General features: G+C 38.7%; 1 protein-coding gene across 10 annotated transcripts in view; it reads left to right on the top strand.

Annotated features, from left to right (window-relative positions):
* The window catches only part of UNC80 (unc-80 homolog, NALCN channel complex subunit), a 253,774-nt gene that overhangs the window by 191,034 nt on the left and 37,152 nt on the right, over nt 1-25,588 (top strand). For 9 of the 10 annotated variants that reach the window (XM_055123362.1, XM_055123368.1, XM_055123363.1 and 6 more), the window contains exons 44-50: nt 1,144-1,278; nt 4,122-4,260; nt 6,013-6,109; nt 14,704-14,874; nt 19,124-19,216; nt 20,254-20,289; nt 20,781-20,999. In XM_055123362.1, coding sequence (XP_054979337.1) covers nt 1,144-1,278; nt 4,122-4,260; nt 6,013-6,109; nt 14,704-14,874; nt 19,124-19,216; nt 20,254-20,289; nt 20,781-20,999 — 890 coding nt within the window. The remainder of the gene's footprint in view (nt 1-1,143; nt 1,279-4,121; nt 4,261-6,012; nt 6,110-14,703; nt 14,875-19,123; nt 19,217-20,253; nt 20,290-20,780; nt 21,000-25,588) is intronic. The other variant, XM_055123366.1, reaches the window with a different exon arrangement.

The following is a 25,588-nucleotide window of genomic DNA, read 5'->3' on the forward strand; positions in this document are numbered from 1 at the left end:
TACCCACTGTGCTACTGACAATTTGAGAAGCATTGCTCTCTTTAGCCAAATGTATAAGGGTTCAGAGGACTTTTTTTTCCTGGAGAGCTTATCTGAATGGAAATTTTCATTACCATTAAACTTTGTGTGAAGGTATTGAAGGAGGGGCATTTAGCAGGAGCATTTTTCATTTACTCATATCTATTTGGCTGCATTGAAGAATAGAGAATAAAGTTCAGACGGACTGAAGCTCCTCCTACCTCTTTGTTTTTATGAAATTTTAATCAAAATTATGAAAATGACATGCATGCAAAGAAGAGTTTGCTCAGGGGAAACTATTTTTTTAATAATAATGCCCTGCTTTAAATTAATTGGTATTTTCTTTATAACTTTTTAAACTTATGACCAAGTCAATACATGCTCATTGTAAAATCCACATCATAAAGAGAAGTTTAAAGATTAATAAAATAAATACATCCTCCTATAAAGCCACTGTTGATTTCTTGAAAGCCCTGCCACTATATCCTCCTTTCTTTTAAAATAATGTTGCATCTTAAAATTTAGAATAGCATTCAAGATTGTTACCTAATTTTGTCATATAGCATGAAAAATACATTAGCATTTTTTCATTTTTTTATAGTTAGAACATCTTTTCTAATCATCATGGAGTTCTGCTAAATGCAGGTACCATAATTCACTTAACTCATCATAATTTGTGAAAATTTTTGTTTCAAAACTTCCACTATTATCAGCACACTTGCATCTAGCACTTTTTATATAAACAACCCTTCATTTTTATGCAGTAATTTTCCTGAGATAAATTCTTAATCATAAACTTCTATGGATAAAGTGTACTTAATTATTTGGGGATTTGGTTCCAAACACTGCTGTTCTCATGGGATATTTCTGGTTTTGTTTTCAGGAGTGACCCCTTGCAGTGCTCAGAGGACAATTTGTGATGGGGCCTTGGGGGGGTTATGTTGAACTAGAGTCAACAGAATACAAGCCAAATACTGAAAATTCAATACCATCACTCCAGCCCTCAGTGGAAGAGCCACTCTCTTCCAGCAGTCGAGAAATTGGCCTTTGCCTCCTGGCTTTCTACGGCTGCAAGTTCTAGGTGCTGTTAAGGCTTTCTCTGAATATGTGATTTTTTTTCCGTAGGTATACTCTGACTATGAAAGCAACCCCCAGTTGCGTCAAGCCATAGAATTTGCCTGCCATCAGTTCTACATTCTACACCGGAAGCCCTTTGTGCTCCAGCTCTTTGCCAGTGTGGCCCCGCTCCTGGAGTTTCCTGTGAGTAATCGCTGTGCAGATAAATCAAAACCAACCAAGTGAGGAAAGCAAAGTTTCTTTATTTAGAGCTTGCTGTAGAAAGGAGTTAGCCACTGTCACTTGTGTTTTGGCAAGAATTCAAAGGCAGATGGAGAGGTGAGAAAACATGACAGCTGAGAGAAGGAAGGGTTTCCAGAATACCATGATGAGTGGTTCCTAGTGAGGGAAAGCTGTCAACAGGCATATCAGAATCAAAGCATCCTAACTGATTATTCGGGGTATGCATTTGACAGTCTCTGAGCCTCTAAGTTGAAAAAGAATTACAGAAGCTGTCAGCTGTTAAGTACTTGTGATCTAGGAATCAAATGTTGAATTACTTTTTGGTTTTCACTAGATCTAGTCATATAATTTCTTACAAGCCTGATGTATAGTATGCTGTCTTCTCGGACTGGTTACTATGGACTATATGTTGTGGATCAGACTGTTGGTTTTTTGCTGGTTTGTTTGTTTGGAGGATTTTTTTTTTTTTTGGCATTTGGGAACCACACCTGGCAATGCTTAGGAATTACTCCTAGCTCTGTGCTCAGTAATCCTTCCTGAAAGGTTTGTGTGGGGGGGATGTGGGGAGGGCTTAAGGGTGCTAGAGATGGAATCCAAGTCAGTTGTGTGCAAGGCAAGTACTATCACTCTGGCCTCTCAGACTTCTGTTTTTATATCTGGTCTGACTATTTCCACTTGTACCGTCAGTCTCTCATCTTTCTTTCTTAAAACAATTGGATCTAAATACCAGAAATTATTTTTTTCTCTTTTAGAGAGTAGGAGAGAAGTTGCAGTCAAACCCAGAAGTGCTAGGGGAGTATTCCCAGTTAGGTGCTCTGGACTTGTTCCCATCAATTCTCAGGGACTAGAGTTCAGAGATTGAATCAGGGTCATCCTTTCCTTTGAGGTATCCCTTTGACCTTAAGTTATTATTCTTTAAACAAGAAAATAATTTATTAGTATCTGTCATGTCAGCTCTTAAGACATAAGTAGACCAACTGCAATTTTAGACTTAATTTTTAAAAAAGTGAACATTTTTAAATATTAAAAAAATAGATTCTGCTTCCTTGCTGTTACTCTCTGGTATTACATTGCTTTTTTTAATAATACCTTACACACATACATATATTTCCTTTACTAATATGTATCTTTATACATAAAAGAATTTAAATTCTAATAAAACACGATTTTTGTATGTTTTTTATTTTATACTGTTGCTTCATCCATTTGTTCTTGGTTTTCCTTTAATTCAAGGCAGAATGGAGCCCAGTACATAGCAGAAATTTATTAATGATGGATGAATAAGCATTTTGAATAGATTTGAGGTGACAAGTGTCTAAGATTTACAAATTTATTATTAAATATAACCTGTAAAATTTCAAGAATTGTTAAAGTATCTGTTTTCCAAAATACTTGAAGTATTAAACTAATTCATAATGGAAACTTCCTTGGAATTTCTGATGTGAACTTCTCTGGCAGCTTTCATATTATACTTTCATGAGTTTCCACAAATATCTCTTTTATACCAGAATAGCATTCAACGGATCCTGTAAAATTCAGGTATTCTATTCCAAAATTACATAACCACTCTTGGGTGCAGGAATTTGTAATTAAACACCAGATCCATGTTGTAGCTGTTACTGACAGTAACATTTGTGAATTTTGAATTCCTGATCAAACCACATTTGTACTAAGGTAGAAGTCAACAAACTAAAAATGTCTTTCAAGATGAAATTATGAAACTTGCTGAGAAGTGAATGGTCATGGAGGGTATCCTGCAAAGTGAAATGAATCAGAAAAAGAGTAACATACATAGAAAGACTGCACTCATTTGTGGAATATAAAATATCATAATATGAGACTAACACCCAAGGACAGCAGAGACCAGGGCCAGAAGATTGCTCCATGGCTGAAAGCCTGCCTTATGAGCTGGGAGAGGGCAGCTGGGATAGGGAAGAGATCACTAAGTCAGTGATGGTTGGAGGGATTGCTTGGGATGGGATATGTGTGCTGAAAGTAGATAAAGGACGAACATGATGGCCTCTCATTACTTGTATTGCAAACTATGATGCCCATAAGTAGAGAGAAAGATGGAAATTTTTTGCCCTAGACACGGGGAGGGGTGGGATAGGAGAATTGAAGGATACTGGGGATATTGGTAGTGGAAAATGTGCACTGGTGAAGCAATAGGTGTTTGATCATTGTGTGACTGAAACTCAAACATGAAACTTTTGAAACTGTAACTCACGGTGATTCAATTTTTTATTTTTAAAAAATGCTTTTCATAGATTGCACTCATTTGTGGAATATAAAGTAACAGAATGGGAGACTAACGCCCAAGATCAGTAGAGATAAGTACCAAGAGGAGTACTCCACAGCTTGGAAGCTGACCTCACATGCTAGGTGAAGAAGCAGCTCAGATAGAGAAGGGATCACCAAGCAAAGGGTGCTAGGTGGGCCCACTAGAGATGGGAGATACGGGCTGAAAATAGACTATAGACCAAACATGATGCCTACTTAATTTCTCTGTAGCAAACCACAACACCCAAAAAGAGAGAGTGAGCAAATGGGAATGCCTTGCCACAGAGGCAGGGTGGGGTGAAGGAGACAGGGTGGGGTGGTGGGAGGGATGCTGGGACCATCGGTGGTGGAGAATGGGCACTGGTGGAGGGATGGGCACTCGATCATTGTATGACTGAAACATAAGCATGAAAACCTGTAAGTCTGTAACTTTGTCTCACAGTGATTCACAAATAAAATAATTAATAAATAAATAAATAAATAAATAAATAAGAAAAAAAAGAAAAAATGTCTTTCATATATAGGATGGTGCCAACAATGGACCCAGCAAAGGGGTGTCTGCCCAGTGCCTGTTTGACTTGCTGCAGTCTCTGGAGGGAGATACCACCGACATCCTGGACATCCTGGAGCTGGTCAAAGCTGAGAAGCCTCTTAAGTCATTAGGTAAAAGAAATATCTGCCACAATCTTCATTTAACCTTTATAATAAAAAAAAATACCCTCTCTATTGAATACTTGGAATGAAAACAACAGTGTTGAAATAAATAGTGCAGTAGTATAAATTGAGAAAGGCTTCCTATCAACTGTTTTTCTTAACTTTTTTAATAATCTTGGAGTAATTTTCTGTATTTAACTTGAATTTAACTTTATCAACCACTTACTACTCTATCACTGCAGTTTTCAGAAAATTGAGGTTTTCTGGAACATTCTTAGTGACTAACTCTACAAATATAACTTTTTTCTCTTGTGGGATTGGAGTGTATCCCCTACAGTGCCTATACCTTGCTCTTTGCTCAGAGGTCAACCTGGAGGTACTCAGGATGTTGGAGATTAAACTAGGACTGGCCTCATGCAAGGCTAACCCCTTAACCCTCTGTACTATCTCTCTGGCCACCAAATATCTTTTATTTCCATGAATATGTAGAGGTAATTAAAAAATGAACACTTAACTTTAGCATCTGAATATCCTCTATAGCTTCTAATACGTGAATTTATTAAAAATTACTCGTCACCAAAATGCTTTACTTTTTATCTAATAGTTTAAAAATATAAAATTCTGGGGCTGGAACAATAGTACAGTGGGTAGGGCATTTGCCTTGCACTCGGCTGACCTGGGTTTGATTCCCAGCATCCCATATGGTCCTCTGAGCACTTCCAGGGGTGATTCCTGAGTGCAGAGCCAGAAGTAACTCCTGTGCCTTGCCAGGTGTGACCCAAAAAGCAATATATATATATATATATATATATGTATGTATATATATGTATATATATATGTATATGTATATATAATTCTTTTGAATAAGGAAATCAACTGTGTCATCACTTTGGAATCAAAGCTAGAGAAAAAAATGGCTATAGAAAAATTCACTGTAGCATTGTCATCCTGTTGTTCATCGATTTACTCAAGCGGGCCCCAGTAACATCTCCATTGTGAGATTTGTTGTTACTGTTTTGGCATATCAAATACGCCATGGATAGCTTGCCAGGCTCTGCCGTGCAGTGGGATAGTCACAATAGCTTGCCGGGCTCTCTGAGAGGGACAGAGGAATAGAACCTGGGTCGGCCACATGCAAGGCAAACACCCTACCCACTGTGCTATCACTCCAGTCCATAGATATGCCAAAACAGTAACAGCAAGTCTCACAGTGGAGACATTACTGGTGCCCACTCGAGTAATAGAAAAATTACTGGGAAGAAAATATTAGGAGTGATAAATTCTTTTTTCTTTCTTTCTTTTTCTTTTTCTTTTTTTTGGAGGGGGGGAAGTGTTTGTTGTGGTTTGTTGATTTGGGCATTTTTTGTTTTGTTTTTTTGCTTTTTGAGTCACACCCAGCAATGCCCAGGGTTTACTCCTGGCTCTGCACTCAGAAATTACTCCAAGCAGTGGTTGGGGGATCATTCGGGATGCCAGGCATTAAACCAGGTCAGCCATGTACAAGGCAAATGCCCTACCCATTGTACTACCACTCTGGCCCTGGTTTTGTTTTTGTTTGTGTGTTTGTTTTGCTCTTTGGACCACACCCACTGGTGCTTAGGCTCTGTACTAAGGATCACTTCTATGGCTCTAAGTACCCATAGAACTGATATGAGAAAGTGCCTGCCTAGCTGTTCTTTCTCTCTGGCCCCAGGAGTGATCCATTCTTAATCTCATTATCAGAATGCACTCTTATTTTGTACCTTGTTCCTGTCCCTTCAGATTTCTGCTATGGAAATGAAGATCTGACATTCTCTATAAGTGAAGCCATCAAGCTCTGTGTTACTGTGGTGGCTTATGCTCCTGAATCATTCAGAAGGTAACTGAAGCTCTTTGATCTGTGCCATGCAATCAACAAATGTGATTAAAATAAGCTAAAAATTAAGATTGTAAAGGTTACGTATATTAATATCAATCTATAACTAGCTAGTGGCAAAAAACTATCTGAAGCATATCATAGTAGTATAAATATCAAAGCATAGAAAATCCCATTAATTTAATTTTTTATTCATTCATTTTTTCTTGGTAATCAGCGGTCATTTGTTCAAGTCTCACAACATTAATTAAAAAGAAAGGTTAGGGGTAGCAATTACACATGGGTGTGGCTGAACATTATCATAAACAATGAACAGATATAAAGCCCTTCCTTCAGGAGAAGTTCTACGAGATTTACCCAAGGACAGAATCTTATCTAGGGGCTCCAGCACTCTAGATTCGAACTAGGAGATCCACTCAAGGAAGGAATTCCAGCTAAGGGTGTATTTCTTTCTCCTGTCCTTTGCGAGTAATCAAAAAAATTTTTTTGATATGCCAAAAAAATAATAACAGCAATGCAAATTAGCATGAAATAAAATCTAAGAATATACAAGTAAACTTTACAGTGGATCATTTGAACTATATCCAAAGATTAAGAATGTTAATCTTATCTGTCATTTTGCCAGGTGCTAGGAATATAAAGGATTCACATGCAGAGTATGAATTAACCCAATTCAGGATCTTGACTCTGTCTAATATACATATACACACTGTCACTGTCACTGTCATCCCGTTGCTCATTGATTTGTTCGAGCGGGCACCAGTAATGTCTCTCATTGAGAGACTTATTGTTACTGTTTTTGACATACCCAATACACAGGAGTAGCTTGCCAGGCTCTGCCGTGCGGGCTGAATACTCTCAGAAGCTTGCCGGGCTCTCCGAGAGGGGCAGAGGTATGGACCACGGGTTGGCCACTCATAACCTATTAAAATAGGGTTTTTTACAAATGAGACAGCAACTCAAAAGAACCAACTTTTATGAGTATGTCTTGAAAAATAATAAAGTTACATTCTTTTAAAATGCTGTATATTGGGGCTAGGGAGACAACACAGTCTTGCACACAGGTGACCCAAATTTAATCCCCACTCCCTAATATGGTCCCTTCATCTCCTCCTGGAGTGATCTCTGAGCACAGAACTAGTAGTAAGCCATGAACACTGCAGGGTATGTTCCAAAAAACAAAATAGTAATAATGAAATAAAATACTCTATAATTATTTTTTAATCACCCCTTTGGACTTTCTTCTTTTCCTCCAATTCTATAAACAACAGACACTCACTCTTTTTTTCTTGCTAATTGTTAGCACTTAAACAAAGCATCAAAAGGCCAGAGTACAGTGGGTAGGTAGGGTATTTGCCTTACATACAGCTGACCTGAGTTTGATCCCCAGCAGCCAATATGGTACTCCACGCCAGCCAAGAGTAAACTATGAGCATTGACATGTGTACCACCAAAATAAAAACAAAAAGGCAGCAAATTATATGGTTATATTATTGGCATATATTCTTGATTTCATATCTTGGCTTTTATACTGAACATGGAGTGCACATATTTTCAAATTAGCATTTTTATTTTCTTCAGATAAATAGGATTAGAATTGCCAGGTCACTATGTATCTGTATTTTTAGTTTTTGAGGAATCTCTATACAGTTTTCCATAGTGACTGTACCAGCTTGCATATCTAGCAATAGTCTGTAAGGGTTCCCTTTCCTCTATAAACGACAAGCAATTGTCTTTTCTATTCTACATAGATACCTATTCTACAGGTGTGAGATGATGGACCATTTTGGTGTTGATGTGTGGTTGATAACTAGAGATAGTAATCATCTTATTGTGACTGTTGGCCATCAGTGTATGCCTCTTTTAGAAAAGTGTCTCTTCAGATCCTTGTTTTTTTGATTATTGTCACGATAGCTATCGGGTCTATTCCCAGTGATGATGGGAATGGGGTCACAGCAGACTGGTGCTGGGATTGAACCTAGGGTGTGTTACATACAAATGTGAATCTTGTTTTCTTGCCTGGACCATGTATCACCTTTTATTTATTATTTAATTAGGTTTGTAACAGTTTTTTACATTAATTTGTCTGAGTTATTTCTACAGTTTATATATTTATCCCTTTTAAGTTAAATAATTTGCTGCAAATATTTTTGCTCACAGGCTAATTTCATTTTCATTTTGAGGATGCTTTCCTTTCCTATGTAGACATTTTATAGTTTGGTTTTGTCAGTATATCTTTAGAATATTTATAGTAATTTGCTCTTTAGATAGGTCTTTCTCAGTCTCACAAAGCAGAAAAAGTAAAAGGACAAAGGACGAGGATTTGTATTCATTTAACTCTTTGCACCAGAGGGAAACTTGAAAGATACATAAGAAATGTTTTCCCCACCTACACTCTAATATTCCAGGTATTTCGTTGTCTTAAATGATAGGAATTGAAGCAGAGGCTTGCAGTCAACCAGGTGTGTGGTTGTTACCTCCAGAAGAGCAAATATTCTGCCTTTTGTGAGGTCCTAATCCTGTATTTTTCAGAGGCTTCTCCTAAAATATTATAATTCTAGAAATACTCAAGAGTGAATCAAGGGCTGGCAAGATAACTCAATTGGCAGACCATATAACTGTCATGAGAAAAGCCCTGAGTCTGATCCCTGGCACCACATGCCCACATCGCCAGGTGTGATGCTGAACATGACCCCTATAAAAGTGATTTGGGTTCATTCCCAGGCACAACATTGTTCTTTCCCCATCCCCACCAGTATTGACTCCAAGTAAAGAGAACAGTATTGCCTTTGGCACAATGACTTTCCCGAACCAAAAGAATATAAAAAGAAAGAAATTTTAGCATAAATGAAATAACATTCTAATTAGCATTTAACATTTGGATTTTTTTGGAAAGTTTTGGATAGGTGGCAGTGACTGACCATAAGATATCAGAGTGACATCTCTGGATATGGAGTTTGACAGAGATGCATACTAGACACTTTCTTGACCTGTGGGATGCTAGCTTCACCATACCAGGTGTTACACATACTGTAAAAACCATACCTTATTCTGTTACTTAATTTTATTTACTTAATTTACTCTAAATAAGAAAATTAAGTAAATAAAATTAATGATGTTAATTTATATTAATAAACCTGTTAAATATATATTTAAAACATTAATAAGCAGTAAAACAACCTAATGCTCAGAATCTATTCCTGGCTCTGTGCTCAGGAGTCAATCCTGACAATGCTCAAGGAATCTAAAACACTTAAAACACTGCTAGAGATAAAGCTCGGGTTGTAGCCAAAGCAGTTGCATGCAAGCCAGATGTCTTACCTTCTGTGCCATCTCTCTGTTCCCCTCACCTAAATCTTTTTCGGTGGTGTAGGGGGACCAAACACAGCAGCACCCATGGCTTACTCCTGGCTCTAGGCTCAGAGATTGTTTCTGGCAGAGACTCCAGAAGCCGTACGGGTTACCAGGGATCAAATCCCAGATGAGCATGGTGCAAGGCAAACCCTATCCTCTGTACTACAGCTCCAGCGATAATTTTCTTATGAATGTTCTAATATGTTCTTCAGTTTAATGTAATCCAATGAATCACTTTTTTCTTACTATTTAGTGCTTTTTATGCCTTTCTAAGAAATCTCTGCTAACCCAAATCCATAAATTATCTGTGTGTCACTTTCTTGTTTTTACTCTCCCATTTGGCAATCCAACTGGAGCTGGTATTTGGTATGGTGTAAATTAAGGGCCGATGTTTATTTTGCCTGGTTGGGAAAAAGCTCATCAGGAGTAAATGCCTTGAAGTGGTATTGCTGGGTCACATGGAAGCTCAATTTCTAGGTTTGTTTTTTTTTTTTTTGAGGAATGTCTACATTGTTTTTCAAAAAGACTAGACCAGTCAGCATTCCCAACAATAATAAATGAGAGTCCCTTTCTCCCCACATCCCTGCCGACTCTGGTTGCTCTTGTTCATTTATTTATTTATTTATTTATTTTGCTTTTTGAGTCACACCCGGTGATGCACAGGAGTTACTCCTGGCTCTGCACTCAGGAATCACCCCTGGTGGTGCTCAGGGGACCATATGGGATGCTGGGAATCGAACCTGGGTTGGTCCCTTGCAAGGCAAATGCCCTACCCGCTGTGCTATTGCTCCAGCCCCATTCTTGTTCTTTTAGAAGTGTGCTAGGTTCTGTGGTGTAAGATGATATCTCATTGTTGTTTTGATTTGCATCTCCCTGATGATTAGCAATGTAGAGCATTTTTACATGTGCCTTTTGGCCATTTGTATTTCTTTTTTGAGGAAGCTTCTGTTCATTTCTTCTCCCCATTTTTTGATGGGGTTGGAGTTTTTTTCTTATGTAATTCTACTAGTGTCTTGTATACCCTGAATATTAATCCCTTATCAGATGAGTATTGGGTAAATTCTTTCCCATTCTTTGGGCTCTCTTTGTGTTTTGGTCACTCTTTCTTTTGAGGTGCAGAAGCTTCTTAGTTTGATGTAGTTCCATTTGTTTATGTTTGCTTCCACTTGCTTGGTCAGTGGTGTTTTATCCTTAAAGATGCTTTTAGCTTCAATGTCATGGAGGGTTCTACCTACATTTTCCTCTATGTACCTTATAGATTCATGTCTGATATTGAGGTCTTTAATCCACTTTGATCTGACTTTTGTGCCTGGCACTAGACAGATGTTAGAGTTCATTTTTTTGCAGGTAGCTATTCAGTTTTCCCAGCACCACTTGTTGAAGAGGCTTTCCTTATTCCACTTCACTTTTCTTGCTCCTTTGTCAAAAATTAAGTGGTCATATGTTTGGGAGTCTGTGACAGAATATTCAATTCTGTTCCATTGATCTGCGGTTCTGTTTCGAGCCCAACACCATGCTGTTTTAATTACTGCTGCTTTGTAGTACAGTTTGAAATTGGGGAAGGTGATGCCACCCATCTTCTTTTTCACAAGGATTGCTCTAGCTATTCGTGGGGGTTTATTGCTCCAGATAAATTTCAGGAGAGTTTAGTCTATTCTTTTAAAAATATCATGGGTGTCGTTATAGGGACACATTGAATCTGTATAATGCTTTGAGGAGTACTGCCATTTTGATAATGTTAATCCTCCCGATTCATGAGCAGGGGAATGTGTCTCCATTTCCTAGTGTCTTATTTTATTTCTTGAAGTAGTGTTTTGTAGTTTTCTTTGTTTAGGTCCTTTACATCTTTAGTTAAGCTGATTCCAAGGTTCTTGATTTTCTGAGTCACTATTGGAAGTCATCCGTCTGGTTCTATTTCTTCCCAAGTGTTCTGAATACTCAAATATTAGTAACAGTTTACTTTATCCCCTATTAATTTCTTGTTTTGAATTCTTTTGCTATCTTTTTAGTGCTTGCAATCTGGATTTTTGCCTTATGAAAATCTAGTGAAGTTTGGTTCTTTTATCACTTTCCAGTCAGGTTCTAAGATTTCTCAACACTTTAACTCTCCACTCTCTTTTATAAGTATTATTGTCATAAATATATTTCACACAATTAAACAATTACTATTTACATGATTAATATTTATGTGTATATTTACCTACATATAAGCCTTTTCCTTTTTACCTTTATTTGCATTCCTGACCTTCTAAATAAAATTAGTTTCCTTATTACTTGAAACTATCATTAATACTTTTATAGGACAAATGTTCTTGCAGCAAATTTTATTATTATTTATTTGTTAAAAAATTTGGATGGCAGGGGCAGAAGGATAGTACAGTGGGTAATGTGCCTTCCTTGCACTTGGCCATCTCTGTTTTGACTCCCTGCACTGCATATGGTCCCCAGAGTACTGAGAGGAAGTGATCCTGACTGCAGTCAGGAGTAAACCCAAACAACTCCCAGGTATGACCTCAACCCCTCTGCTCCTCAAAAAATAATTTTGTTTTACTAAATATCTGAAGGATGTTTCCTTCTCATCTATAAATCTGTGATGGGAACATTTGTAAATATTTAGAAGTAGATATTTGATTGTTACATAATGAAGATAACTTCTATTTTTTGTAGAAAAATCAATATAAAAGTTCTTACTGCCTACTTGAATTTTATGTGAATTTCTAGCTGCTTTGAAAGTTTGGGATTTGCCTCCATTTTCAGAAGCCTGTGATGTGCCTGATGTGGCAGTTATATATCTGGGATCAGAGAATTTCTTGAGTATAAAGCTTGATAATAGCTTTCAAAGAGTAAAAATTTTAACTAGAAACATCAAATACTGTTTCTGCCCTATTTTCTCTCTCTTCTACTTTTAGGGTTACATTTACATGTGTTTCTTTGTTTTGATTTGGTCTGGGGTTTTTGGCCTATATCTCATTCCCTATATTAAAAATATCCTAATTTTTTAAATTTTGAATATTTTAATGTCTAATTTTAGAAATTTCAGCTGTTTCTTTGGTAGCTTTAGAATTGTTGATTGTAGAATCTGTCACCTATTCTGTTCAATGTTTTAATCACAATGAAATCTTTGTATGATAATTAATATCTAAAGCACTTGTGGCCATTTATTTTTCTTTGTTCTTTGGCTTTTGACAATTTATTTCTGATACTACTGGTAAATTTTGATTACTGAATATTGTTTGGAGTGAAAATAAAGTAGAAATATTTCAGGAGTTTGCCTGATTTTTATTTTCTTCCAGACAATATTTGTTTTTACTATTCGATAGGTATTTAGGGTAGAATACCATGAATCACGAATCATGAATCACGAAATCCCCGTTAATCGTTGATTTCTCGAGCGGGCTCAGTAACCTCTCCATTCCTCCTTTCCCTGAGATCTTAGAAGTCTCTCTCTGCCAGGCCTTCTCAAGGATGTCACACTGCAGGCTCTTTCAGGGTCAGGGGAATGAGATCCAGCTTGTTACTGGATTTTGCATATGAATACACCTTGGGAAGCTTGCAAGGCTGTCCCAAGTGGGCAGGAAACTCTCAGAAGCTTGCCATTTCTTTCAGAGGGAGAAATAGGCTACAAGATATCTGAGAGCTCCTGGGAGCTTGTGAGTAAGTCTCTGGGTGCTGACTGTTGATGGAATTACACACACCTGGGTTCCTCTGCTGGTACCTTCATGCGTGAGGCCTGTCCGAACGTGTGGTGAGGGGCCTCGAGCATGGCTTGTAGCTAGGTTCTGGTGGTCTCTGCTCGGGGTGGGGAGGGAAGCTGGAGCCCATCCCCTCCGAGGGGCCCCTGGGAAGATAGCCAGTCATGAGGGCAAGAGTAGAATATATATATATGTGCGTGTGTGTGTGTGTGTGTGTGTGTGTGTGCTCCATAAAAATTCTGCTGATCTTCACAGCAATTAACTTATCATTTTGTTTTGATTGTCCTCAGCTTCTTGGCCCCAAATATGGGAAAATCCTTCATTTTTCAAAAATTGTGCTACCTCTAAAGAATATTGCAGTTTTGTCATATCCAATAATAAATATTATAATTTTTCCCAAGCTTTATAAACAGATTAGTGTTTAACAAATTACTTTTAATTATAGGAATCAATTTCTTGCCTCAGCTTTTTTATTTATTTATTTATTTATTTTGCTTTTTGGGTCACACCCAGCAATGCACAGGGGTAACTCCTGGCTCTGCACTCAGGAATTATCCCTGACAGTGCTCAGGGGACCATATGGGATGCTGGGAATCAACCCGAGTCAGCCACATGCAAGGCAAACGCCCTACATGCTGTGCTATCACTCCAGCCCCACCTCAATTTTTTAGATGACAAAGAGGTAGTGGGGTTCTAAAGAACCCCAGTACTCACCAGACTCTGAAAATCACCTTTCTTGATAGTTATTCCACACAAAATTTTATTACCAGAAACTTTTAGTAGTGTTGATTTAAAAAATGACAGCAGAAACCCATAAGAAGTCAAGTGGGTCAAAGAAAATCTAGGTTTTCCAGGTATCAAATAGTCAATATTTGTTTTTCTGGATCAGCAACTTGCAAACTTACACTCAATACGGAAAATTTCCTGACCAAACATCTTTCCTAGGAGTAAACATTTTACCACCTACTTTTGCACAATAACAATTAAATTTCCATCTCTCCTTTGAGGTGCTGTGTTTAACATCCTCTTACTAAATTGAATGTGGTCCTTGCCCAGTGAGTGGTCAGTCTTCCTACCATTCCAACCTGCACCAGAATGGTTATTTCCACAGTGTACGGTAACAATGCAAAACTTTAGGAGGCCAGGGAAGGATTTTATTTTTGTCTCAGGTTTCTTTAAGCTAAAAAGTATTCTTGGCAAATTCCTGAAAGTTTTGTTGATGATCCTAAGGGCTCTTTTTCAGTGTGAACTGTATAGCTCCCGCGATTTTGACTCTGTTATTCTTTCAGTCATTGGTATGCATGCTAACTCCCTGAACAAGAGTGCATGTTTCAGGAAGCCAGCATTTCATCCACTTTTATTAAATGCTTAATTAAAGAAGATTGCTCAGCATGCCCAGCAGTTTTAATTAACTCCTGATTTGGGTGGAGGAGGAAGGGGGGGTTCATCATCTCTTCTTGAAACTTTTTATTTGTCCTTGCTCATATATATGACACAACCAACAAAAGATGATAGGAAATGTGACTCGGCTTTCTTTTCTGTTAATGACAGTCTTCAGATGCTGATGGTCTTGGAAGCTTTAGTGCCCTGTTACCTACAAAAACTCAAGAGGCAGACATCACAAGTAGAGACAGTTCCTGCTGCTCGAGAGGAGATTGCAGCCACAGCAGCTCTCGCCACATCCCTCCAGGCCCTCCTATACAGCGTGGAGGTCCTCACCAGGTAATGTCAGAGTTAGAAGTCACCACATACCACGTATCTACCGGGAAAATGAAGTGGGGGAAATGTGATGGATAAGAACATGTAAACAGAGTGTTTATTTACAGATGGTATCCGAAACTCAATTCCTTCAAGGCTGAACACTGCAAATGCTTCCTAAATTGTTTGACTAAGTAGACCAAATTAAATTAGCAGTAGTAGTGGTATATTACTATTATAACTTTTATATTATTGTTTTACCTTGATTGTGTAATCTACATTTGCATATGCCTTGCTCAGCTTCTATGATAGTGGAGCCCAATGGTAAACAAACATTTTTATAAGAGAGCCCGTCTTTTAAATATGGAAATGTGATCCACATTTATTAGCATAGCTTTTATTTCATTAATGTTAATATCTAAATTCCAACAAATTTCTTTCCATGAATTTAATGTACATAAGTTTTTATTATAATTTCTGATATCATGTAATAAATGGAAAGGACAGGGTTTTATCTGAATAGTAGAATTAACATTTCATATGGGCTAAGATTCAATAGGACAAGCCTTAGAGATAGTACAGATGGTGAGACACTTGCCTGGCAAACCAAAGCTTGACCTCTGGCACCACATATGGTCCTTCGAACACTGCTGAGAGTGACCCCTGAGCACAGAGCCAGGAGTAAGCCCCACCAGTAAGGCCCCAAAACAAAAACAAAAGAAAACAAAAAAAATTTAGTAGTACTGAGATGTTTGGGAACCATGGGTAAATTTACTCCAGAGTTCAGCCATAAACAAAGAAGTTGATCCTGTCACAAGATCATTGGGGCCAAAAGCAGAAGAGACATGCTTCAGGAAAGACCAGAGTGAAGGAGGTGGAGGGAAAAGGAAGAGAGCGGAGAGAAAAGTGGGAACTGAGAAAAATTATAAGTGATTGACAGTCCTTCTCCATTCCTAACTAAAATTGGCTGGAAGGAATTGTTCTTTCTTGATGTGAAAGTACTGAAGCATCCTTCCTGTTCTGTTTTGGGTCCTCTATTCCTTTGATCCATATCCACAGAAAAAAATTCTACCAGTGATTTGTTCTTCACAAAAAAACAAACAAACATCAATCTCTACATTCCTCTGCCAATAAGGAAACTAACAAAGCTCACTTTACTTGAGCATATGCTAATGAGAAAGAAAATTATATTAGTATTGATTTAGCCAGTGTGTTTCATTTCTTATCACGAGCTACTTTGCCAACCTCAGCTAGTAGAATGTCTACCAAAATCATGCATACCGCATCATTGCTGAAGGACTCATGTGCACCCAAAGGAAAGAATTAAAAAGCCATGTCAAGCTGCTTCATCTACTGGAAAATAGTTCAATGTTTTGATGATGGTTTAATGAAAATCCTAGGAGTCTGAGTATCCTAAGGAAAACAGTCAGACTAGGTTACTGGCCTTTTCCAGTATTGCAACTATAACAGTCAAGTTTCTCCATTTTATTCCTTTTTATAAGTATACATCAATTAACTTAGCCAAAATTGATCTACCAAAAGTTTTGCAAAGCACTTTGTTTTTTTTTTGTTGTTTTTTTTTTTTTTTTGCTTTTTGGGTCACACCTGGCAATGCACAGGGGCTACTCCTGGCTCTGCACTCAGGAATCACTCCTGGCGGTGCTCAGGGGACCATATGGGATGCTGGGAATCGAACCTGGGTTGGCCACGTGCAAGGCAAACGCCCTACCTGCTGTGCTATCGCTCCAGCCCCTTGCAAACCATTTTGGACGGAGCTCTAGTATTTAAAATTCTTTGACTTTAGATTGTCTGGTGCACTTAACATTTGGTAGAGTGAAAGACCACATTCATGAGTTATTATTGTTCACAATAAAACTGGATTCCGGGTCAGAGAAATAGTAAAGCAGATAAAGTGCTTGCCTAGGTTCTTTCTCAGCATCACAGATAGTTGGTCCATCGGGTACTGCCAGGATGGACCTCTGTGATCCCTGAGCACAGAGCCCAGACTAAGCCCTGAGTTTCACTGGGTGTAGGCCAGAAACAGAAAAAAAATGTTTTTTTTTAAAGTATCCTCAGTTTTCTTTTACAAATGAAAAAAATATAGGATTTCTGTTTCTTTTCTATGGTCCACAATCCTGGAGCAATAGCACAGCGGGTAGGGAATTTGCCTTGCATGCAGCCGACCTGGGTTTGATTCCTCGGTCCCTCTCAGAGAGCCTGGGAAGAGTACCTATCCAGAGTATCCCACCTGCATGGCAGAGCCTGGCAAGCTACCCATGGCATATTCGAAATGCCAAAAACAGTAACAACAAGTCTTACAATGGAGGCGTTACTTACAATGGTGCTCACTCAAGCAATTCAATGAACAACTGGGGGACAGTGCTACAGTGCTACAGTCCACAATCCTAATTTCTTTATCATATATAAAGAAAACTTTAAGTTTTATAAATAGTAGTACATAAATAAGTATCTTAGTATTCATTTTATCTTGTCATGCAACGCAGTACCATAAACTAGAGGCTTCAAACAAAACACATTTATTAATTATATCAGAATTTCAAAAGGCTAGAGCGATAGTGCAGCGGGTAGGGCCTTCGCCTTGCATGCAGCTAACCCAGGTTCGATTTCTCCACCCCTCTCAAGATACACCAAGCTACCAGGAGTATCTTGCCCGCATGGTATAGCCTGGAAAGCTACCCGTGCCATATTGGATATGCCAAAAACAGTAACAACAATTCTCATAATGGAGATGTTACTGGTGCCTGCTCGAGCAAATCGATGAGCAATGGGATGACAGTGACAGTTACAGTGATCAGAATTTCAAAGGACCAAAATTTCAAGCAGGCTCAGTTGGATTCTCTGATCCTTTGGTCTCCTAAAGCCAAAATCAAGATGTTAGTTTATCTTGTTTGAATGTTCTAGAGTGGAGTGGGAAGGGCAGAAGTGTGAATCTACTTCCAAGCCCACTGGTCTGGAGTCTATTTCCCTTGTCCTCTACTCTTATAAGATGCCTAGAGTCCACTTCACATGGCCTCCTCTACCTTTCTGTCCTACGATAGTGCCTTGAGTCTAATGTTTAGAATCTCTCTGCCCTCATCAGAGAGACCTTCTATTCTGTACAGGGCTGGTATGATGGGATTAGACTGTGAAAATAATTTCTCTTTTGCCACATAATTTAACATAGTCACTGGCATGCCACCAGTGGACAGAAGCTTGGGCCCTTAAAATTCTGCTGCCACAACAAGGAAGCAGAAAGGAAAAGTTTCGCATTACTGTTACTAACTTCCCAGCCTCACTTACCTTAGAGAAAATGAACACTGAAAGCCTTCAAGAGTTTATATAAGAGAAATGATGTGTCTTGAAATTTTAAGAGAAACTGTATCATTTTTCCTATGATTCATATACTGCTACAGAGACAAATGTTATCTGATATTTAGAGTAAACTTCTCAGAAACAGATGATTCATATCTATTTCTAAGTATCTAACTTGCAGGTTTTAAATTGTATTTTAGTATTTTTTATGTTTCTGGGTATCCTTGGGTATAATCTCGAATAGAAGGAATTTTTTATTCTTTGAAAGTTTCTCAGAAAATAGTGTTTGGTTATGGTGTAGGTGGAGAAAATGGTATGTAAACCGTTACCTTTCACTGTTTGTCTATAACGGTTATTTCCTGCTACCTGTAATAGTTGGAAAAATGAACTCTCAACAATCTATCCCTTCATACCAAGAAATATCTAGCTTAAATAGTTGTTTGTTACTGAGAACCAAGAAGTAGAACTTTAGTCATGTTAATCTCATAAACTGGCCCCTGGGAGTCAATCACTGTATCACTGTATCTCTGTCATCCTGTTGCTCATCGATTTGCTCGAGTGGGCATCAATAATGTCTCCATTGTGAGACTTGTTACTGTTTTTGGCATATCGAATACGCCACCGGGGAGTTTGCCAGACTCTGCCATGCGGGCGAGATACTTTCAGTAGCTTGCCAGGCTCTCCAAGAGGGGCAAAGGAATCGAACTCGGGTCGGCCGCATGCAAGGCAAATGCCCTACCCGCTGTGCTATCACTCCAGCCCTGGGAGTCAATGTTTTCTTTAAAAATGCTTCTCAGAATAGAGAGCAATAGAGTGCAATGGAAAAGCTTAACATTAGATATATGTCTGTTTTAAGACTAAAACTAACTTAACACTTATGTGAGCTTCTATAAATTGAGGGCTTCCTAAGTGTTTCCACTGAGATTGTTATTTTGTTCTGGTCTTTCTATTGTTGCTACAGGCCCATGACAGCCCCACAGATGAGCAGGTGTGACCAGGGTCACAAAGGGACCACAGCAGCCAATCATACCATATCTTCTGGGGTGAACACCAGGTCAGTTGCTTGTCTTCTATGATCTTTCAATTTCAATCAATACAATTTGAATCTCAACTGAGAGGAACAAAAGGAATCCTGAAAAAAATTAATACTGAGTATGAAAAACTCCAAGGAAAAGAGAAGGTAATAGTTTAGAGTTACCAAAAAAAATAAAAATAAAAACAAAAAAACACCCAAGGCTTTTGAAATGGTCAAAGAGAAATCCAAGCTACTTTCATAAATTGGCAGTTGTGTTGGTTTGTTTGCATGAACATGCAAGATGTTTTCTGCCTCCTGGGTAGTCTTTGAACTCTTCCACTCTTGCTTCATTTACCTCCAAGTAGAAGGCAATGAAACACTAATAATCAGGAAGTTGTTTCTCATTCCAACAGCAGTTATACAGAGGCAACTTTTTTTCATCTGGAATAACTTTCCACAGACATTTCACTCAAATTTTGACTCAGATTTTTAAATGACATTTTCATGGTTGTTGACTTAATTCCTTCCCTGTTTTGGTATAACTAAATACACTGGTTCATAAGTTAATGTTTTACCTGTTTCATTTTGTATTTTAGTTAACCTCTAAATATTCTAGTGCATGCATATGTATACATACAATTTAATTCACTCTCCACCCCCCCAACAAAAGAATTTAAGATAGGAAAAATCTCAAATCTGCTCAGGAGAAAGTTTTCTTTACCAAAAATGCAAAAGTTAGCAGGAAAATGAAATATCTTATCACCTTTAAGACACATTGTTGAGTATGTACCATTATTTACATGAAATTAAAACCCTATCACATACCTTTTGCATATTCAAAATCAAATAAATTTTACAGTGATGAAACAGTATTCATAGCAGCTATTAATTCAGCATAGATAGTAACCAAATGAGAAATACAGATTTTACATATTAGGCTTAGTTTATGTGCATTTGTGAACTTCTAAGAATGTGAAGTTTCAAGGGCTTTTTGTAGGAAAGAGTCTTTAAGAAATGCCACTGAGGTATTGAGTTCCTGCTCTGATAGTTATCCAGGCTATTTTTCTCACTCTCAGGTACCAGGAACAAGGTGCCAAACTGCACTTTATCAGGTACAGTAATACAAACCCTCGTTTCATACTATAGTTCTTGACATCTTTTGATGATTGCTTTTTGTGTTGGGTCATAAATTACTTAGAGTCATCTAATCATTCCACAGCGTACTGTTTCTAGGTAAATACTCAGGACATGGCTTATATAAAGCTACTACAACTTGGGATCTGGTCTCTTCTAGGTTGAAAGACTTTGTTATATTGAAGTAACATTACATTATAACATTATTTAAGTCTCAGGTGCACGCCATTGCAAATCACTGTGTGTATGCTACAGAAGTTCATGGCTAAAAGTCCAATTCTAGGATGAATGAATTTCTTTTGTTCTTCAGATGAGGTTTTCCTAGACCCTATCCTCCTCATTCATTAACGTACATGAGGTACAATATAAGAAATCATTTTTTTTCCTTTAATGTGAGTTCTCTTCCCCCTCAATATCAGTGCACCCACTCCTTTTCAGACTCCCAGTTAAACCTCGTGTCATTCCCCAGGGAAAACCTTCACTTACTAGAGGAAGGGCAGGGCCTTCCTAGAGAAGAACTCGATGAGCGAATTGCCAGGGAGGAGTTCAGAAGACCCCGGGAGTCTCTGCTGAACATTTGCACCGAATTCTACAAGCACTGTGGACCGAGGCTGAAGATCTTGCAAAACCTGGCTGGGGAACCTCGGGTCACCGCCCTAGAGTTGCTGGATGTGAAGTCACACATGAGGTACACGCCTGGCTCTCCTAGCCTTTGAATGTCATGTAGAATCTGTGTCTGGGGGATGGGGATCCCCGGGATGAAAGCTGGGGTTACTTGGATTAATTTGTTTCCTGTGATTTGTATGCATATTGTCCAGAGCTCCCTAGGGAAAATATTGCAAAAGATCTTGAGGTGAACAAGAGAAAATGTTCATAAGGACCAAAGCATGGTCCCTAGATTTGCTCCTTTTTTAAAAGGAAGGTTGAAGTCTTAGAAAAACATCCTTCTTCCAGCTACTGGTTACTATCATGATGCTAGTTTATCACAAGGATTCAGTGTTTCTCCTCCATTATTTTGCATGGAAAAGGCACATCTCCTTTCTGCCCCCGTGTTTATGCTGCTCCTGTGCCTTCTGAGGGCTCATTGAATCCCACAGAGAAGTGAGCAGTTTTAGCCCTGAACCAAATTTTGCTTGGCTCTGAGGACTGCTTTGCACAGGTTATATGCAGTTGTCTTCCTGTGCTTTGAAAAAAAAAATCTCTTGGTAAAATTCCTGCTCGGAGCATGTCCAGCGTCCTTTAAGGACTTTTCCCCTCGGAGTCCTGGTAAAGCTCCAGACTTGTCTTGCTGTGTGCTCTGATTTCCTCCTTCCCAGGGAGATGCCATGTCACTTGTTATACAGAGCCTAGACGCTGTCTTCAGATTCTTAAAAGAAAAGTGATTCCTGAGGATCTGGTAGTCAGATTTGGATTCATTAATTTTGTTGGTGTCGTCATCATTGCGGAGGAAAGGGATCCCCCCCAGGCAGTGTTCAAGACACTGGGAGGTCTCTGCCAGTGACTCTCAGCCAACCCACCAGGTAGTTTAGTGCAAAGGACAATGGTGTTCTGATTCTGCAGAGCCAGAGATGACAGGACTTCCTGGAAGTACTAGAAAATCTTCAGGGACACACTCTGTAGTCTTGGTGTTCTCCTGGGCTACATTCTGCCATATTCAAGGAATCATGTGAGGTGAAGAATTGAACCAGGGTCAGCTGCATGCAAGGCATGTCCTTTAACCCCTGTCTTCTCTTTAATACCGACCCCTTGTAACAATTGGTGTCTTTTTTTGTTATTTTTTTTTACATATTTTGTTTAAAACCTGAAAGAAAAATATTGTAGGTGAAAAAAATACTAACTTGGAAATTTTAGTCTATTTATAAAGCTGGTGTTAAATTCTAGAAATTCAGAAATAACATTGTGGGCCAGGGTGATAGTACAGCAGGTAAGGCACTTGCCTTGCTCACAACCGACCCAAGTTTCATCCCCAGCATTCATGAGGGTTTCTCAAGTCTGCCAGAAAAGATTCCTGAGTAAAGAGCCAGGAGAAACCCTGAGCATCATCAGGTGTGACCCAAAACCAAAAATCAAACAAATAAATTACAATTTGGTGAGAACTTCATTGTTTATGGATTCTTACATTTTTTTCTTAAAATAGCACTATAGCATTGTCCTCCTGTTGCTCATAGATTTGCTCGAGTGGGCACCAGTAAAGTCTCCATTGTGAGACTTGTTACTGGTTTTGGCATATTAAATATGCCATAAATAGCTTGCCAGGCTCTGCCGTGCAGACAGGATACTCTCGGTAGCTTGCTGGGCTCTCTGAGAGGGACAGAGGAATCGAACCACGGGTTGGCCACATGCAAGGCAAACACCCTACTTGCTGTGCTATTCCTCCAGTTTTAAATGAGCAGAAAAGAGAGATGAGAAATATGCAGAGAACACAAGCTCTGTATAATTGCACATTTTCTAGACCTTTGTGTATGTTCACGCTCCCATTAGTGGGGGGATGGAGAATTTATTTCACATTGAGAATTTCAGTTCTTCCACTGGGAAAGGGTAGAAAAGTTTGATGTTAAAATCTTAACTATAAAAGGGAGATACCTAGATCACCCTTGACTCCAGTGTTTAGAGAGAATGACAGAGAAGGAAAGAGATCAAGGGAGGAAGAAGAGAACAGGAAGTAATGCTGAAGTAATGCAGGTATTAGGGCTTCAGTTATCTCACTGATATGAGTGAGTGGTATAGCCATATATCCAAGACACAGAATCAACAAAATTGAGAACATGAGTTCTAAGGGACAACCACTGAAACTTTGTAATGTGCCTGTCAAGTTGACAGGTGGGGAAGGGTTGGCGTTGGGGTGGGGAGGGAATATGGGAACACTAGAGGAGGAAATTTGATACTAATGGTGGGATTGGTGTTAAAATATTATATGGCTAAAACTCAACTATCAATAACTTTATAAATCACAGTTTTTTCATAATAACTTAAAAAAAAACATCTTGACTATAGGTGTGACCCCCAACAATGGACAGCAATAGCAAAAGATTCTTACTGTAACAAGCCAGAGCTCGTTCGGTGTTTGTTGTTCTTTTTCTTTTTTTTTTGGCTATATATATATATTTTTTATAGGGTGGAGAGTGAGGGATTCAGTACTCAGGGATAACTAGTGGCTGGTCTTGGGATTATATGCAGTACCAGAGATAGAACCCAGTTCAGCTGCATGCAAAGTAAGCACTCTGCCTGTTGTACTATCACTCCCACCCTCATTCAGTTATCATAACAACTATCATACCAACTAGCCATTCACAGAGTCAGCGGTTCACTGTCAGTAGCCATTTATGACAGAAAGGAGAAAGATGAGAGAGGGAGAGAGATAGGAAGCAGGGTAAAGGAGGAAGGAAGAGAAAATTGTGAGGTTTGAAGGAGAAGGATGAGAGAGAGAAAGAGAGAGAGAAAGAGAGAGAGAGGATGAGAGATCTTGATCTTAGGACAAAATTTTTCCTGCATGATGGACGGAAGCACTCACTCTGCTGATGGTTGTAATACTGGAATGTGTGCATGAAAAATACAATTAGCACAATTATAAATCCCAGTGCCTCAGTAGAATGGTTAAAAAAAAACACAAAAATCCTATAGCTTGACCATTTGTATCTACGTTCAAAGCATTTGGAGGGAAGATCATGACTCAGATAGGCCTAATGCTCTCCCTAGAGGTCAAACCTTGTTGGTCATATGAGCTATAGTTAAATGGTTTGGTTCCGTGCCTGGCATAAATCTAGACTTCATTAAATACAAATGCTAATGAGAGCAATTAAAATTCTATCCTTGACACTAGGGATATAGAATTAAGTACTGCTCCTCAGCATACCCATAGTGAAGTACAAAGAAGCACATATAAGAAAAAAGTATTCAGTATTTTAAGTACCTTATATCATTAATATTCATGTTTCAATCATTTGACAAAGGATTTGAGACAACTTAGAAAATTATATAACACAAAGTGTTAATATATAAATTAGGAGTCATAACAATATCAAAAGTGAACAGGCTCGGAGCTGGAGTGATAGCACAGAGGGTAGAGCATTTGCCTTGCACATGGCCGACCCAGGTTTGATTCCCAGCATCCCATATGGTCCCCCAAGCACCACCAGGAGTAATTCCTGAGTGCATGAGCCAGGAGTAACCCTTGTGCAATGCAGAGTGTGACCCAAAAGGAAAAAAAAAAAGTGAGCAGGCTTGGAACTGGAGAGAGAATTCAAGGACCGAGCACATACTTTGCATGCAGGAACCTTGGGTTTGATGTCTACACCTCATGTTTTTCTAGATACCACCAAAATCAACCACAGAGGCAGGAGTAGCTGCAAAGCACAACCAGATGTGACTCCCCCACCCCCATCATTACAGTATAATATTTTCACAATAATTTTTTTTTGTAATTAGATATTGAGCTCCCATTTGACCCAGCAATACCACTGCTGGGAATATATCCCAGAGAAGCAAAAAAGTATAGTCGAAATGACATTTGTACTTATATGTTCATTGCAGCACTGTTTACAATAGCCAGAATCTGGAAAAAACCCGAGTGCCCTAGAACAGATGACTGGTTGAAGAAACTTTGGTACATCTATACAATGGAATACTATGCAGCTGTTAGAAAAAAAGGAGGTCATGAATTTTGCATATAAGTGGATTGGCATGGAAAGTATCATGCTAAGTGAAATGAGTCAGAAAGAGAAAGACAGACATAGAAAGATTGCACTCATCTGTGGAATATAGAATAACAGAGTAGGAGACTAACACCCAAGAATAGAAGAATAGTAGAAATAAGTACCAGGAGATTGACTCCATGGCTTGGAAGCTGGCCTTACATTCTGGGGAGAGGGCAACTCAGAGAAGGGATCACCAAGTATAATGCGGTCAGAGGCCATGCGGGGAAAGGGTGATTCGGGCTTAATGTAGACTAGAGACTGAACACAGTGGCCACTCAACACCTCTATTGTGAACCACAACACCTAATTAGAGAGAGAGAACAAAAGGAAATGCCCTGCCACGGTGGCAGGATGGGGTGGGGGGAGATGTGATTGGGGAGGGATGCTGGGTTTACCAGTGGTGGAGAATGGGCACTGGTGAAAGGATGGGTCCTCAAACTTTGTATGGGGGAAACATGAGCACAAAAATGTATAAATCTGTAACTGTACCCTCACGGTGATTCACTAATTAAAAATAAATAAATTTAAAATAAAAAAAAAGAAAAAATATTTTTTTTTTGTTTGGGGCCATACCCAGTGATGC

This window comes from Sorex araneus, chromosome X (assembly GCF_027595985.1).
Source record: "Sorex araneus isolate mSorAra2 chromosome X, mSorAra2.pri, whole genome shotgun sequence".
NCBI classification, from domain to species: domain Eukaryota; kingdom Metazoa; phylum Chordata; class Mammalia; order Eulipotyphla; family Soricidae; genus Sorex; species Sorex araneus.